The sequence below is a fragment of the Dipodomys ordii genome, unplaced genomic scaffold (assembly GCF_000151885.1).
Source record: "Dipodomys ordii isolate 6190 unplaced genomic scaffold, Dord_2.0 Scaffold24, whole genome shotgun sequence".
Classification (NCBI taxonomy): domain Eukaryota; kingdom Metazoa; phylum Chordata; class Mammalia; order Rodentia; family Heteromyidae; genus Dipodomys; species Dipodomys ordii.
The window spans coordinates 14495565-14511966 of NW_012267240.1; the positions used below are offsets into that span (position 1 = coordinate 14495565).

Below are 16402 nucleotides of genomic sequence, written 5' to 3' on the forward strand. Positions count from 1 at the left end.
GTTAAGGACATTCCATTCTTCCTAAAAGAAACAAACAAAAGTCTTGTGTGAGAGGTCTTAGTAGGGACTATACTCTGAATGTTCAAGGTGTGCTACTTTTTCATTCAGAAGCCTTGGAGGCAGATCTTGTGTCTATGGAAAAGTATTTATATTTATAATGTATGTATTTCTCATTGTCCCCTGATCCTGGGGGTAGAACAAGTAGAATTAAAGGGTAGTAGTTGTTATAAATTTCCTTTATGTACTGGTTTGGTGAAGAGGCATGAATCATATTAATGCAAACAAAATTGTGCTGGACAGTTTGCACGGACTAAAGTGAGAAAGAACACTAGAACCTCCAAATGAGTACATTAGCATTTGTTTCCCAGAGTGACTACCTTCCCCCTCTCTCCTCCTCAGTCTTAATATCACCTGGAAAACTGCATATTCTCAGCAAAAACAAGGACACATTTCATTGTTGTCCCTCAGATTGTCAATTCACATCTAGCCTCCTAGATTCACTCTCTCTCTTTCTCTCTCTCTTTCTCCTTCTCTCTCTCTCTCTCTCTTTGTTGTTTGTGGGGTTTGAACTCTGGGCCTGGGCGCTGTCACTGAACTCTTCAGTGAGCACTCTACCAATTGAGTCTCAGCTCCACTTCCAATTTTTTGGTGGTTTATTGGAGATAAGAGTCTCAGGGACTTTCCTGCCTGGGCTGGCTTTGAACCTCAATCCTCAGATCTTAGCCTCCTGAGTAGCTAGGATTATGGGCGAGAGCCACCAGCGACTGGCTAGACTCTAATTCTTTGACCTCTCCCATCCAGTGTATGTGGGGGGGGCGGGGGGGAATCAAATGGTAGGTGTATTTATTCCTCTCTATGAGAGACTCACATCTTCCCCCTGTTCCTCATCAACAAGCAGCTGCAGGCACCCTGCTCTGAAACCAATGCACTCCTGTGAATATTAAATTTAAAATTTCCATAGTGAAATAAATCTATCCCACGGAAAATCTATCCTTAGTGTAAAAGCTTTTTAAAAAAATCTTCAGTAGATAACCATCAGTGTGCCAGAAAGAGTTGTTCTTTAAGATCATAGTCTATTGATTTCCATTTTGCTGTATCAGAACTTGGTCCTGGAAGCCTTGACCATAGGAAGTGTTTTCTTAACTTCATTGTGGTACTTGCCTAAGTCACTAAATGAGCCAAAGTCTGTTTAATACTCATTTATGACAGATGAATACTTACCTCGAGGGATTTTTGTGTGAGAATTGGAAAGGAATAAATGTAAACCCGTAGCAAAGACACCGCATGTGCAGGTGCAGAGTTCAGATCCTGTAGGTAGGCATTGCTAAGAGGTGTTTATAAAAGCACTATTGATCAGTAACTTGAAAGAGCTCATAAGAAGTGATTCTTACAGATTCCTTTTAATTCCAAACAGGAGTAGGTACCTGAAAGCTTTATTCACACAGGCTCATGCCTGTAATCCTAGCTACTAAGCAGGCTGAGATCTGAGGATCACAGTTAAAAGCCCAGGCAGGAAAGTCTGTGAGAATCTTATCTCAAGAAGAAAAAAAAAAGCCAGCAGTGGAAATAGGGCAAAAAAAAAGAAAGAAAGAAAGCAAGAAAGAAAAGAAAAAAGAAACTAGAGTATCTGAGTCCCTAACTTAGCAATGTGTTAGGTGGTGGGTATTTTTCTATTCACTTTAAGTGTTAAGCTTTTTTAGGAATCAGATTTGAAGTGCTGCTTTGTTCTTTACATTAGCAGGCTTTGGTCGTTGGGTTATTTATTGCTTCTGATTAACAGGAACTTGCAACATTTTATAAAGCTGGTCGGTTGTGTCCCAGCAGTGACACATACCACAAGTGCAATTGGCCAGTCAGTCTTCAGAGAGTCCCTGGTAGATGAGGAACATTCCCAGGCCACCCAAGCACTCTTGGGAGAATGGAGTCATTTTCCTACCTGCTATTTATTTCATTTGTATTGTTTAAGACAGAATCAGTCTTTTCTAGACCATTCCCCAACACATTTTACATAGATTCTGTGGAACTACATTGAGCTTTAAAAGAAATTAGAAGAATGTAAAGGAATTGAAGGAAGGAAGGAAATAGAAAGAGAAAGAAAGAAGAAAATAGAGAGGAAGGAAGCACCGAAGGTGAATGGCCTCTTGATGCTGGTCTAGGACCAGAAGCTGAGGTATTTCAGACACTTGACCTCCAGCAGTCTGAATTACTGAGGTCAGAGCCTCTATTGAACACATACAAACACAACTCCTAGATCACTTTCTAGCCTCCTGTGCTCTGATTTTCAGTTTTAGCTCCAGAAGCCAGTTTGTGGAACACTGAAACTGTTTAAAAAACTCTTCTATGCAAAAGGGAAAAGGAAAAGGGCAGGCTATAACACAGCACAGGTAGGCCTGCAATAGCCTTCTTTTTAAGAATCCCATGATCTCCTTAGGACCTCTGCTGTTCAGAGACAAATGCCCTCACCACCTCGGGTTTCAAAGGACAGTGTTCTCACACCGATGTTTCCTCTCTTCTTTCACAGGAGAAAATGATGTGGCCCCTCAGCTAGCCACTGTGTGTGGCAAAGAGATCCCTGGCCCCATCCGGTCTACAGGAGAGTACATGTACCTCCGCTTCACGTCTGACTCCAGTAGGACCGGGGCAGGCTTCAACGCATCCTTCCATAAGAGTAATGTTCCTGACATTTGACATCTCCTCTCCTCTTGTCTTATCTCATGAGCTCTTCTTTGTTTCTTCCCGGTTTAATTAGCTCATTTTCCCCTGCGAGGACACAGAGTCTAAATCAGGAGACACAGGTCTCTTCTATCTATGGATGACTATCCTTGTATGTAGTACTGATTTCTACTACTGTTGGGCAAAAGACTGCCGTGCCTTCAGGGGTCTGAGTGGTCTTCTCGCCCTTGGTGGTGGCATGGGCAGGGTAGGCCCAGAGCATGGACCATTCCTAAGTGTAGCTGCGGGCTGTATCTGGAAGAGAACACAAACACACAACACAGCAAAGGGGGCAGGGAGCCAAGTTTTCTTCAGTCTACAAAATAATGAGCAAACACGATGTTGAAGATTTTTTTCAATACAATTTCCAAAGCCGCTTGAGGTTTTGTACAAAGAGTCTAATTGTCCTTGGAATACAAATGCCTGAAATAGAAAAAGAAATGTACACAGTATCATGTATATAGGATGCTATCATTTCTTATAGTATAGAGACTCAAGCTTGTAGAAGTCTGTTAATAACTTTAAAAAAGATTCAATTTAAAGAAGTAGACCATGGCATGAGGAAAGATGGTCATATATGTCAAACATAACTTAAAGGAGACTTTTAACTTCACATAAAATAATAAACCTAATTCTGTCTTTACTGTAATGTATAGCTTTTATAATATATGTGGTGACAGACAAAAAAAAAATCTTCATCCACAAGTAGTATAGGCAGTATTATAGTTTAGTGGTAGAAGAGACTGGGTTTGGAAATAGGTATCGGTAACGTAACTTACCACCTCTGAAATTTAATTCAGTGTGAGTTTTCTTTGATCAGTTGATGGCCTGTTTAGTCTGTAACAATTAGTTTGGGGTCTCATTTCTTTTGTCTCATTCTTATTTTATCTATTCTCTTTCCTTTTGGAAACCCCCAAGAGAAAATCAGAAAGACACAAACAAAAAACACACAATCCAGTGGTCAATTCCGTTTTCCTAACCTACTTTTCTTTTTGGAAAGGTTGTGGTGGCTATTTGCATGCTGACAGAGGGATTATCACATCCCCTAAGTACCCAGAAGTCTACCCTCCCTCCCTCAACTGCTCTTGGCACGTCCTGGTCCAGAGTGGCCTGACCATCGCTACCTACTTCGAGCAGCCTTTCGACATTCCAAACAGAGACTACACTTCTTGCAGCCAGGGAGATTACTTGGTGGTAGGTCTGGATTGCTATTCTTTCTAAATCCTGGTGTGGCATTTTCTTTCATGGCCTATACATGGATGGGGTCCTTTTCATTCTGCCTTCTCAACATAAATGAGTTAATGCAACTTTAATATGTCTTTTCAGCTAAAAAATGGAGCAGACCTCTCTTCTCCACCACTGGGACCCCAAGGAGGAAACGGTCGATTCTGTGGCAACCATCCTTCATCCACTGTGTTCACATCCGATAATCAAATGTTTGTTCAGTTCATATCTGATCGGACTCAAGGAGGCCAAGGATTTAAGATCCGATATGAGGCAAAGTATTTGGGTAAGTATTTGCACTGATAGTTCAGGAGTAAAGCTATAATCAGGGTACATTGTAAGTTAACATGGATACGTCAAAATGAACCCCCCTACTACAGCCAGTCAAGGCTACTTAAAAAAAGAAAGATTATATATTATGAAAAGAATACATCCTTATTTTCAAGCACTTACTATAAGCTTGATACATTGAATATTTTTAAAATGTGCAATTGTAAGTTAAACCTAGAATGAAGGTAGAGTTTGAGAGTGATGCCTAGCAAAAAAGAACTGAAATAAAGCCAGATCCTTGAAGAGACAGATGGGAAGGAAGCCTGACTGAGAGGGACAGGAAGTTAATGTTATGGGAAGATACTGAAGATTTGAGGAAGGTAGAGTTGTAGATGGATTTACTGAGAACAAGAACAAATAAGAGAGAACACACTGATAGGGCTTTCATGTAGTTCCTTTTATTTTCTTTCTTAGAACTACAGGCATTGTGCTGAGGATCAACAGGGAATGGGGAAAATACAATGTTCAGGGAGTAATGTTCCAAACGTCTGTTGTAACAGGATAAGGGCTCCATAGAGCTGAGATTGATGAGCGTACGTTTTCAGTGACAACAATTTTTATAAGTTCTCAAACTGGACAAACAAAAAAATTGATATTTGAGTCTGCAGCAAAGATATGTATCAAGGGTAGTTGAAGATGCTGGGTTGTGATTCAAGGTTGGCTTATGCCTGTAACCCTAGCTGTTCAGGAGGCTGAGATCTGAGGACTGTACCTTGAAGCCAGCCTGGAAAATTAGATTTTTTTTTTCCTTTGGTCAGTTGTGGAGCCTGAACTCTGGGCCTGGGCGCTATCCCTCAGCTCTTCATCTTAAGGCTACTGCTCTACCACTTGAGCCACAGCACCACTTCTGGCTTTTTTCTTTTTGCTTATGTGGTGCTGAGGAATCGAACCCAGGGCCTCAGGCATGCAAGGCAAGCACTGTACCACTGAACCACCTTCCCATCCCCGAAAATTAGATTCTTTAAATAACACACACACACACACACACACACACACACACACACACACACACACAATGGGGGAGTTCTAGGGAATGATAAATTCAGAATATGACAAAGTATCTACATGACAATGACAATCATATTGATTTGATGTAGCAGAGGCAGCATCTCTGTAACTAAGTCATTGGACAAGATAATTTCATTGGGACTTTATATCTGTTTATACTTGCCTAATGGGCATATTAGAATTGCCAAATAAGATTCCTTTAGTTTATAAAAAAGCTTTTTGTCTTCTTGCCCCAAAAGTCCAACCCATTATTTTTATGTCCTGGATCCTTTGCTCTTCCAATACATCTCAATCCTGAAAAAATAAGACAAATGTATATCCATAAAGTTATACAGAGCTTGGAACTCTTCATCATGTCACTGAATCCAACTGCTCTCCACTTCCCCCTCTCCTGTGTGACACACCCTCGCGTGTATCCTTGGCACTATATGTCCGAAACATTTCAATAGCTCTATGAAAGAATGTATTTTTTCTCTTTTTGTCAGTGATGGGGCTTGAACTCAAAGCCTGGGCACCGTTCCCGAGCTCTCGTGCTCAAGGCTAATGCTCTACCACTTTGAACCACGGGTCCACTTCTGGTTTTGTGGTGTTTAATTGGGCATATGAGTCTCACAAACTTTCCTGCCATACTTGTCAGCCCCACTCAACCCTTTACTTGCCTAAGGAGAAAATGAAATTCCCTGTGGAAGGAAATCGATCCAGAAATACAGATAGACTGAAATGCAGACAGGTTGATTGATTACACTGTGTTTCCTGACAGCCTGTGGGGGGAATATCTACATCCACGGTGCCGATTCTGAGGGGTATGTGACCTCCCCCAGCTACCCTGCCAATTATCCCCAGAACGTTGATTGCATCTGGATTCTAGAAGCCCTTCCAGGCCGCAGCATACTGCTGACGTTTGAAGATCAATTCAATATTGAAGCAACGCCCAAGTAGGTCACTTCTATTTTAATGTTTCTCCTACCCATAGCTGTCATGACTGAGAAGAATCTACAGAGGAAATCATGGGACAAAAAGGCAATCTTTCTGTCTCCAGCCTCTCCTCTCTGTCTCATCAGCTGAGCAGATTAAGGACACAGATAGTATCCTAGTGACCCTGACCCTGAACACTTGCTCCAAGAGACACTAAGGGTGGTTGTTGAAGATTTATGCTATTATCCGTTCTTCCTCCCATAGGAAAATATAGTGCTTTGGGTAGAAGCATATTTATCTGCTCAGCCACTCATTCAGTGTCATAGATGATAATAGCTGCTTAACAAATGAGAGTTTGTGTGACACCAGATCACAACAGGGTCAGAAAGAGTATATAAGCAAACACAGGCCAATTTCTTAAGCCTTGATTCAGTAAGGATTTTTTAAGGATTACAATACAGCGTATGCCTTATAGTATAAGAGACAAGACTTCTACACAGTCTATAAAACTCCTTTGGGGTTTTCCTTTTCATTAGTTGAAAGTATGTATACATTTGCATGAATGTATGTGTGATAGACAGAAGAATATATACATTAGCAGACCTTTTCTTGCTGTGTCTGAATCCTGAGTGTAGTATTACGCTTTTCAATGGGCATTACTTGGCTGGATTTCCTTTCTCAGAAAACATTAGTAAAGACTTGGCTTCTCTTATTGATATAGAATATCCCAACTGAGATACTCTGTTAGTCCTGGTTAGGAAGCTGCTAGCAAAGAGTTCATCCTAAGTAAACTATGTGAGATTTTCCTGTGAAACAAAACACCAGCTCTGCTGAATTCCAAAGGGGTCAGTTTGAAAATGACTTTCAGATTGATAAAAGTAATATAGGATGTAAAAGGTAAATAGCTATAAATCAGCGTAGTTCACAGCTGCCTGCCTTTCTGATCTACTAATTATTGTATGATCCTTAAAAAAAATACACCACATTTTAAAATGACCTGACTTTTTCATTTATCTGCTTCATTATGCTTAAATAGCTGAAACAAGATGTTTCAATCAACAAATAACTGGCATGAGTCTTAAACTGAATCTTCAATGATTTAATAGGTTTCTCAAAGAAAGATAGTGACAGCTTCATTATTAAAGCAATTGGCCTTATATATTTAATGGATTATTTTTTTTCCCCTACTTTAGTTGTACTTCGAGTTACCTGGAAGTTCGGGATGGAGCTGATTCAAATGCCCCAATACTTTCCAAGTCGTGTGGGATATCTTTGCCCAGGAAACAGGTCTCCTCAAGAGAGATGATGTATTTGAGATTTCAATCAGACAATAGCCCCACCCATGTGGGATTCAAGGCCAAGTATTCTATAGGTAATGATAATTTTTCCATTAAATAGCCAAGTAGTGGTACAATGAATATATCAAGATCATTCAATAACACTATATCTCCTTCAAAAAGTCTTTCTATTTGCCTAATTTTAAGAATTATTTTAAAAATAGACATAAGCATGATGTGGAAAGCCACAGGCATTTGACAATGTTAATTTCGCCTTTCATTTTCCTGTGAGGACACTATTTTTAGTAGATGAATATTTCATATGCTTTTGAAATTTGTTTGTGCATAATACCTTGCTACACTGATTCCTTCTTTTCTTCCTCTTGCCATGAAATAAGTATGACATTATTCAAACAATGCGCTTGTTATTAAACAACTCAACTATGAACATCAACTTTGATCTTATTGACAGAATTGTTGAGCTTTCTTCCTGCCAAGTTCTGTGGGCTGTGCCAGTGAAAAGCAGATATTCTAATGCATATTAAAAACAATATGGTCATATGCGCTTAATTATAATTTGCTATCTCTTAAATCTAGACATTATCCTAACCTATGTGTTTAATACTGCAAAACTTTTTAAAAAGCCTTGCTATGACAAAGTTTAACCTATATCACCGTATATCCTGAGTCAATGACATATAATTCAATCTACCTCTCACATTCAGCTAGTAAGAGATAATCAAATGCTGTTTTCAAAACCCTTTATGACAGTGTATTGTTTATTGGTAAAGAAACTAAAAAAAATGGCAAGTATCACCAATCGAGCACATTACCCATTTTAACTGAGTTTAGTCAGTCCATTCATGGCCTCACTGTTCAACAGAGTATGGCTCTATTGAATCATTGCACAGGGTACTAGACAGACCATATTAGTCTCTCAGTTGCCTCTTGTCCTGACATGTACTGGCAACTAATGGCTCTCATGTAGGGTCCCAAGAGTCTTAATGTGACATTACAGAGGTATCATTCAGTAGTCATCTTCCATGTGGCATTATTGACTGGACTTAAAGAGTTGTTTCTCTTCCTATGAACAGTACATCTTGAATAACAAGGCAAGGCTCACTAAACATTTTCAGAGTTTTTGAAACTTCAATTTATATGTAATTGTGCTTACAAAGTTTTCAAATGTGATGGTTTATCTGTTTAATCTGTAATAGAATCTCTCTCTTCTCATCTTACGTAGCTCAATGTGGAGGAACAGTAGCAGGGCAAAGTGGAGTGATTGAAAGCATTGGCTACCCCAGCCTTCCATATCCACACAATTCATTATGCCAGTGGCATCTCCAAGGCCTCCAGGGTCACTACCTCACCATCCGTTTTGAAGATATTAACCTTCAGGATTCTCCTGGCTGTGGAAAAGACTTTGTGGAGATCTGGGAAAACAACACCTCTGGTCAGTGAAATATGTAGGCTCCCTTTTATGGGGATTCACTTTTTCCTGTACCTTTTCAGCCTCTATAGTTTCTTCTGTTTCAAGGAAGGCATAAAACCTATGGTCTACTTACTCTAGCAAAAATGTAGATCACTTCTCTCTGGGCCACACAGCAATTCCTTCCCTTGATCCTATTCCTTCAAAATGGATCCCAGAGCCCCTGGGCTCATCATGGAGCTCATCTTGAAGCCCATACTGAGTGAGTGCTATGATAGGTAAGTGTCTTGTTCTGCTGACACTCAGAGCCCAATATAGTTTTTGGAGTGGCTTACATTAGCATGAGGAAGAGAAAGGGGAATGGTATCAAATGCACCCTCGTGGCTCTGTTGACTCTGAGCATTGCTTTAACCACACAGATAAGCTTTCTTTGTGCTGAGATATTTTTCCTGTAGGTGGTTGAATTGTCTTCAAATCTTTGAATATACGGATGGTTGATTATGACTCTTTGCTTTCCTTGCCTGTAGTTATTGCTTCTTCATGAAAAAGTTTTGTCTGGTATTATTTTCTTTGTGCCTGCAGAATGCCTTACATAGTTGTTAAAAGAAATATGTGCATATTTGTATGTATACATTTGTGTACATATGTGTGTATACATATGCATATTTGTATATATGCATATATATTTATACATACTTATATATTTATTTATTATTTGACTTCCATAGCACATCTTTTGGGCAGATACTGTGGAAACACCATTCCTGCCCGTATAGAAACTTCTAGCAATGTTGCCTTGGTCAGATTCGTCACAGATGACTCAGTTGCTTCCTTAGGATTCAGACTGCAGTTTCAATCCAGCATTGAATGTAAGTTTATTGGAGAAATGTTATGTTTATTTGAATGTAAGTTTATTTGAGAAAAAAAAGATTGATTTCTCACAGTGTAGAGGAATCATGCTAGCATTGGCATAAAACACTGTGAAAAAGTATAGTGTCTTCTTAGCCTGTACAGTTAATAGAAATGTGTTTCTTTGGTCACAGTAATAAATGAGAAATTACCAATGTGGTAACTACTACAAAGGAAGGAAATGAGCATTAGAGAGCTGCATTATGGGGTTGAAAAGAACAGGGTTCATCCATCCTAGGGTTATCCAGTGTTCATATTCTCTACTGCCCTGATAAAATCAGGTGGTATAAGCTCTTGTCTAAGAAACTGGATGATTTGGCCTTCTTTATGTTTACTACATTTATTAGTACCTCATGTGTCTTGGGCCATGAGGGCCATTAAAATACTGCCAGTAGCCTATCATTTATGAAAGCAACAATTAAATATTAATTGAGATTAAGAAGTGAAATTATGTATGCTCCTTAAAAGTGCTTGCTCACATACATACAGCAATAATGCCTCCCTTGGGATGGGGCTTAATGGTAGAGTGCTTACCTAGCATGCTAGTATCTGTGGTGTCTTGCTTTCATGTCTAACATAAAACCAAAATCATATGGTAGAGCACTAGCCTTAAGCAAAAAAGTTCAAAGATAGCTCCCAGGCCCTGAGTTCAAGCCCCAGGACCAACACACACACACACACACACACACACACACACACACACACACACACACACACACACCTCATATAGTAATAAATGGTGCAGTAATCTTTTCTAACTTTGATGTGATTGTGAATGCTCTCTTTTTCCCCCCTTGTTCAGCATGTGGTGGGGATCTACGGGTCCCAATGGGAACTTTTACTTCTCCCAACTATCCCTTCCCTAATCCTCACGGCCGGCTCTGTGAGTGGAGAATCACTGCTGAGGAAGGAAGGAAGATCACCTTAACTTTTGATGACCTGAAGCTGGGAATTCGACCATCCTGTGAGAATGAACGTGTGATTGTAAGTGCTGCTTGTGGCTCTGTCTGGGATATCATGATCCATTGTTGAAGGAGTTTACTGTCCCATAAAAAAGTTTGTAAACTGGATCAGAATATTGCGAAGCAAGCAACTGAATCTCAGACAAATTCTAGATCTTTTCTATAGAACGAAGCCACCACAAGCTGTCCAAATAATGGTAAATGCTGCTTTAAAAGACTATCCAATGTCATTAACATACATCAGGGTCATGCATGGGATAAACTTTGTCCTGTGCCAAGACAAGTGACTTGCCGGGGCACATCTGTTCCTTAACAGCAGCACTGAGGATCTCCTGACAAGAGGACCGGGCTGCCAGCTCTCTTTGTTGCCAACTTCACGTGCTTAGACATGTGCCTTAAGTGTTCTTTGCTTTCTTCAGCAAAGGAAAACAAAGTCCATCAGTGCAAGTAACCACTCTGTGTGTGTACAGTCCAGGAGTATACAAATTGGATCCACCTTAGTATATTTCTGCAGCGACTTTTCCTGCTTTTACAGTGTTTGTTATGTCAGTAAATACTAGTTAACATTTTCTGGTCCCTCAGTTAGTTTTCAATTCTTGATAATGACTCTGGAGTTTTCTTACACCCTATGATGAAGCTGGGTATAGGTTCCATTCACAGTATCTGTAAATATCAGAATCTAACAACTTCCCATCTGATCTCTCTACTTCCCCTCTTGGCTCCGTACACTCTCAACACAACAGCCATTAAGAGGCTTTCAGATCTAAGTCAAATCATGCTGATTCTAGAGACTGAACTCGCTTACTTAATGTACATAGGCTCCAGGTTCAGTCCCCAGCACTTCAACAGAATTATCTAATTAAATCAGAAGGTGTTGCCCCCCTCCAGCTAAAATTATGTTCATGGCCACAAACTGGTAATCCTAAGTGTTCAGGAGGCTGAGATCTGAGGCTTGTTGTTTGAGGCCAGCCTGGAAAGGAAAGTCTATGAGACTCTTACCTTCAATTAACCAGTAGAAAACTAGAAGTGGTGCTGTGGCTCAATGTGGAAGAGTGCTAACCTTGAGTGAAAAAGCTCAGGGATAGCACCTCTGCCCTGAGTTCAAGCCCCCCCACCAAATTTTTTTTTCTTGTAATTCTTCTCATCTTTTTCAGAGGGAAATAATAGTAAATCCTTAGAAAATCCCATCCAACCTGACAGTATCGGCTGCCCCTTTCTGTCTCATCTCCTTTACTCTCTGCTCTCTAGGATGAAGCCACCATGGCTTCATTCCTGTCCTTTGAATATGCTGAGGCTCCCATATCAGGCCTTTACACAGACCGCTGCCCAACTGCCTCCATTGGAGATGTTCTTTCCGGATGGGTTCTGGTCCATGTCCTCACTACACTGAGGTATCTGTGAAGCCTTCCCTAAGGACCTGAGACACTGCTTCCCCACATTGTCATTTCCCAGAACTCTATACCAGCCAACACACTCATGTATCTGTTCATCTGTTTATTGCCTATTCCCCATCCAGGAGAGCTTTCAGTCATTTACTTTCATTCACTACTCAGTCACAGTGTCTAGACGTCATGGAGATAATCACCATTAACTTTTTAAAATAACAGGCTGCTTTTGTTTTCAGATTAGTTCTTCTATTGGATAGTGAATTTCAAAGACTAAAAACATCTGTGCCATTCTACTATCTTGTCTTGCCCCAAGGTGATCTCAGTCAACCTCCAAATTTTCCCAAGTTCTAATATCTAAAGAATTGAAATGTCTATTCTGAGACACTGAAAATGCAGATCCCACTATTTTACATGACAGCCAGCAAACGTTAGAATACTTTGATTATTATTAAAGGAACATTTTCCTAATTATTCAGTGAATAGGTATGCAGACAAAGATGAAGGAGAAAAAAACGAATGATTCCTACCATGTTTTCAGGCATTTTCTTATCTCTTCTGTGCAATGCATAATGTGATATGGCCATAATTATGTGATATGACTTCCTGTGATTATAAATATAATCGGTGAATATCAAGCAAAATTTGGTTATTCAGAAGAAAAATTATATAAAATGCAGTCATACTAAATACCTATTACTAAAATTTTCACATATATGTGGGATTATCTCCTTTGAATTTATTTCACTAGTTTCAGAGATAATTAATATGTACCCTTACTATAATTGTAAGGGTTCTTTAACACAAGTATGGGCATGCCTCACAGAAAATATAATATGGAGTCGGCAGCCTTTAGTGATGTGCTGATTGCCTAATTCCTTATTCAGGTGGGCTAAACATAAACCCAGAGACCTTGTGGAGTATTCAGGTGGAAAAAGTGGAAAGCTGTTCCACCTAATGTGGGGGACAATGAGATTGCTCTCTTATTTAGAACACAAATAACAAAACAAAATGTACAGCAATCTCTACAGATTCCAAGTCGGAACTTATTTGTCATTTCCACATACCTTCGCCATTGATGCCATACTTGTATTTTCCCAAATAATAATAATAATAGTTTTTTTTTTACATCGTGGTTTTCTGTGCAGTGATCACCAATTCTTCCGTCCATTTTCTAACCTAGAACACAGCTCTGTATAATAAAACATAACTATTGGTTTATTTTCTTCAGTGCTATTCTTCCTTGAGCCTTTATGGACCATCTGCAAGCTATATGCCAGCTGTTAGCTCAGGATTTCCCTTTATTCCTCTCTGGGGCTTCCCACCTGGCTTCATCATTTCCTTTTCTCAATTTCCTCCTCTTATTGAAGCAGATGTTCTGGTGGCTCCCCGAGGAAATGAGCACAGGTGATAGTTATTTTTCAAAACCTGCATGCTTGGGACTGTGACTATTTTACCATCATTATTTGGAGGTATAGAGTCAACAATTATATTATTCAGTATATTCCTATTTGTGAATGTATTTATCATCATTTTGAAGTTTTATATTAGTTCTTTTAGAGGCAATTTCCTTTCCAATTCTGTCATCTACATACTGATATTGGTCTCTGCCTCTCATACTATATGTTTCCCTGGAGGTCTGAGGATCTTTATCTGTTCATTCATGCTGAAGAATGCAACTTGAACATGATGAGAAGCTTTATTGCATAGCAGGGGCTGTGAACTTGTGGCTTCATGAGCAGTAACTGAGGACAGGATTGGACTCAAATTATTGAGTTAACTAAGGTCTATATGTCCTTAAACTTGGAAAGGTTAAGAGTCCATTGAGGAACCTCTGTCAGGATTAATGTCTTTAAGTACAATGTCTACATAAATACTTTGAACATGTTTTATGTATTCAGCATTTGCTTTTTTCATCTTCTCTCCATTCTAAACAAATATGTTAACTTTCTTCTGTTCTTAACCTTATTTATTATACACACATACACATAAAAGGGCTGGGAATATGGCTTAGTGATAAAGTGCTTTCCTACCATGCATGAAGTCCTGGGTTCGATTCCTCAGTACCACATAAAGAGAGAAAAGCGGGAAGTCGTCCTGTAGCTCAAGTGGTTGAGTGCTCTTCTTGAGTAAAAGAAGCTCAGGGACAGTGCCCAGTCCCTGAGTTCAAGCCCTGGGTCTGGGTAATAACAAAAAACAAAACAACAATAGTAACAAAACACATAAGAGAAAAAAGCCTTTTCTAACACCTGTCAAATGGAATAGGCAGCCTTTGGTGAAGTGCTGATTGCCTGATTCCTCATTTAGATGGACTAAACACAAACCCAGAGACTAGATGAATGTGCACATGGAAAAAATGAAAAACGGTACCACCTAATGTCTGATTTTGTTTCTTCTCCCAGCAGATTTTACAGACTGTCTTGTTTCTGTGCCTATTTCTACCCACTTGTCTTCTGGGATTTGTAGTTTCAGAGTTATAAAATGGATTAGAGGACAAGAACGGCAAATGCTCAGCTTGCTTCTAAAAGCAGAAGTCTGTGTGATAGACAGATAACAGCACAATTCACGGCCAATAGGATTCTTTGGAAGTAGCAGACACAGAGGCAGGGGGAGGACATTGTTCATACTTTCCAGTAGATCCCCTTACCTTGTAGCTGGTTACAATCCCTTTGAATCTGGCCAGGTGCTGTCCTAGCCTATCTACCATATTATTGAAGTGTTTGTCACCTTCTGTTTCCTTATGCTTTGTTTTGAGGTTTGGAGTCACAATTTGTATGCTTAGGGGGTATATTGGCCTGGATGTGTGTGAGGATCAGAGTCTGTTCAATAAATGACAGACCTGTTTTTCATCTGATCCTGGAAGCCAGAGAACATTTTCTTTTTCTTTTTTTTTAAATTTATTTATTTTTTATTTGTGAACATACTGTACAGAGGGGTTACAATTACATGGGCAGGATAATGCGTACATTTCTTACCAAGCATTGCAGCTTCCTCCTTTGGTTTACCCTTCACATCCCTTCCCAGCCTCCCCCCTCCCCATGAGAGAACATTTTCAATGAGAAGCCTGAACTACTTAATGATCAATCCTTGAAAAGAAAAGCTTGCATCTTTCGTAACAGAGCACATTCTCCTTCTAGGTAGGATTTTGGTGTCAGAATCTGAGTTGTATTTCTGTGATGCAGGCAAATCCTTGATAGAAGAATACCTACCATCACTCAATTAGTAGATTTTTGCTTTATTTCTCACTATATTTGCATTCTGAAAACCAGACCATAATAAAATATTCCCTTGGGATCTCATACTTTGCCAATTATTATAGCTATGGAAAGAACTACAGTTAATATTTAACATTTTGAAATCAATAACGATCCCTTTAAAAATCAATAAGTAGGGTATTGAAGGTTCGGATCTATAAGTAATTAAGAAAGAACCATTGTATTTATATTAAGATCGATTTTTTTCAAAAATTAGTTTTCAAGGCATTTAAAAATATTTGAATTATTGTGCACTTGAAATCACCAGAGAATAACATTTGAACCTGAGTTCTGAGTACTCAAGGTTTTGAGACATTGTTATACAAACTGCCTGTCATGAATTCTGTGAACTACGGAGTAAGCATGAGGGCACATCTAATTCACACAGAGAATGTGATTTTCTCTTGCAAATTATACAACAGCTTTTCCTTGGTCACTACCTTGTAGGAAGGCATGCCTACAAGACTTCCACTTTAGTAAAATGATCTGAGACCACAAAATATGCCCAGACTGTGGTACCAGGATGGATACTATTTTTGGCACCAGGGTGGGTGCTGTTCACTATTTTATTTTAATATAGGGTTCCCATAGAAGATGGTGGATCTCAGCAGAGAATATCACCTCCTAGGAAATATAGAGTAGTATGGATCAGATATTTAAAGGTCATATTATTTCTCCAACAGGTGTACAATGGCATTCGAAGTAACTCACCGCAGCTGGAGACGCTGTGCAGCACTGTGAATGTGACGACTTTTTTCCAATCTTCAGGGAACATGATGAAAGTTGTGTATTTCAGCGATGGATCCCTGCCATATGGAGGCTTCAAGGCTTCCTACACATCCAGTGAAGATGCAGGTAATGGAGGATGTTGCAAACCCTCCTCCTCTCATCCAGACACACCAGAAGTGCCCCACAGACACTGTCCATAGCTACAGAGGCTCCAGTATTCCCTTCAATGTACCAAGTTATACCTGGAGTTCTCAACACAAGGAACACA

General features: G+C 39.6%; 1 protein-coding gene across 1 annotated transcript in view; it reads left to right on the forward strand.

Annotated features, from left to right (window-relative positions):
* Cubn (cubilin (intrinsic factor-cobalamin receptor)) overlaps nt 1-16402 on the forward strand; it is a 250702-nt gene that overhangs the window by 177256 nt on the left and 57044 nt on the right. The window contains exons 41-49 of the mRNA XM_013014602.1: nt 2522-2668; nt 3713-3906; nt 4039-4222; nt 6035-6209; nt 7383-7561; nt 8710-8919; nt 9624-9764; nt 10607-10788; nt 16089-16260. Of these exons, the coding sequence (XP_012870056.1) occupies nt 2522-2668; nt 3713-3906; nt 4039-4222; nt 6035-6209; nt 7383-7561; nt 8710-8919; nt 9624-9764; nt 10607-10788; nt 16089-16260 (1584 nt within the window). The remainder of the gene's footprint in view (nt 1-2521; nt 2669-3712; nt 3907-4038; nt 4223-6034; nt 6210-7382; nt 7562-8709; nt 8920-9623; nt 9765-10606; nt 10789-16088; nt 16261-16402) is intronic.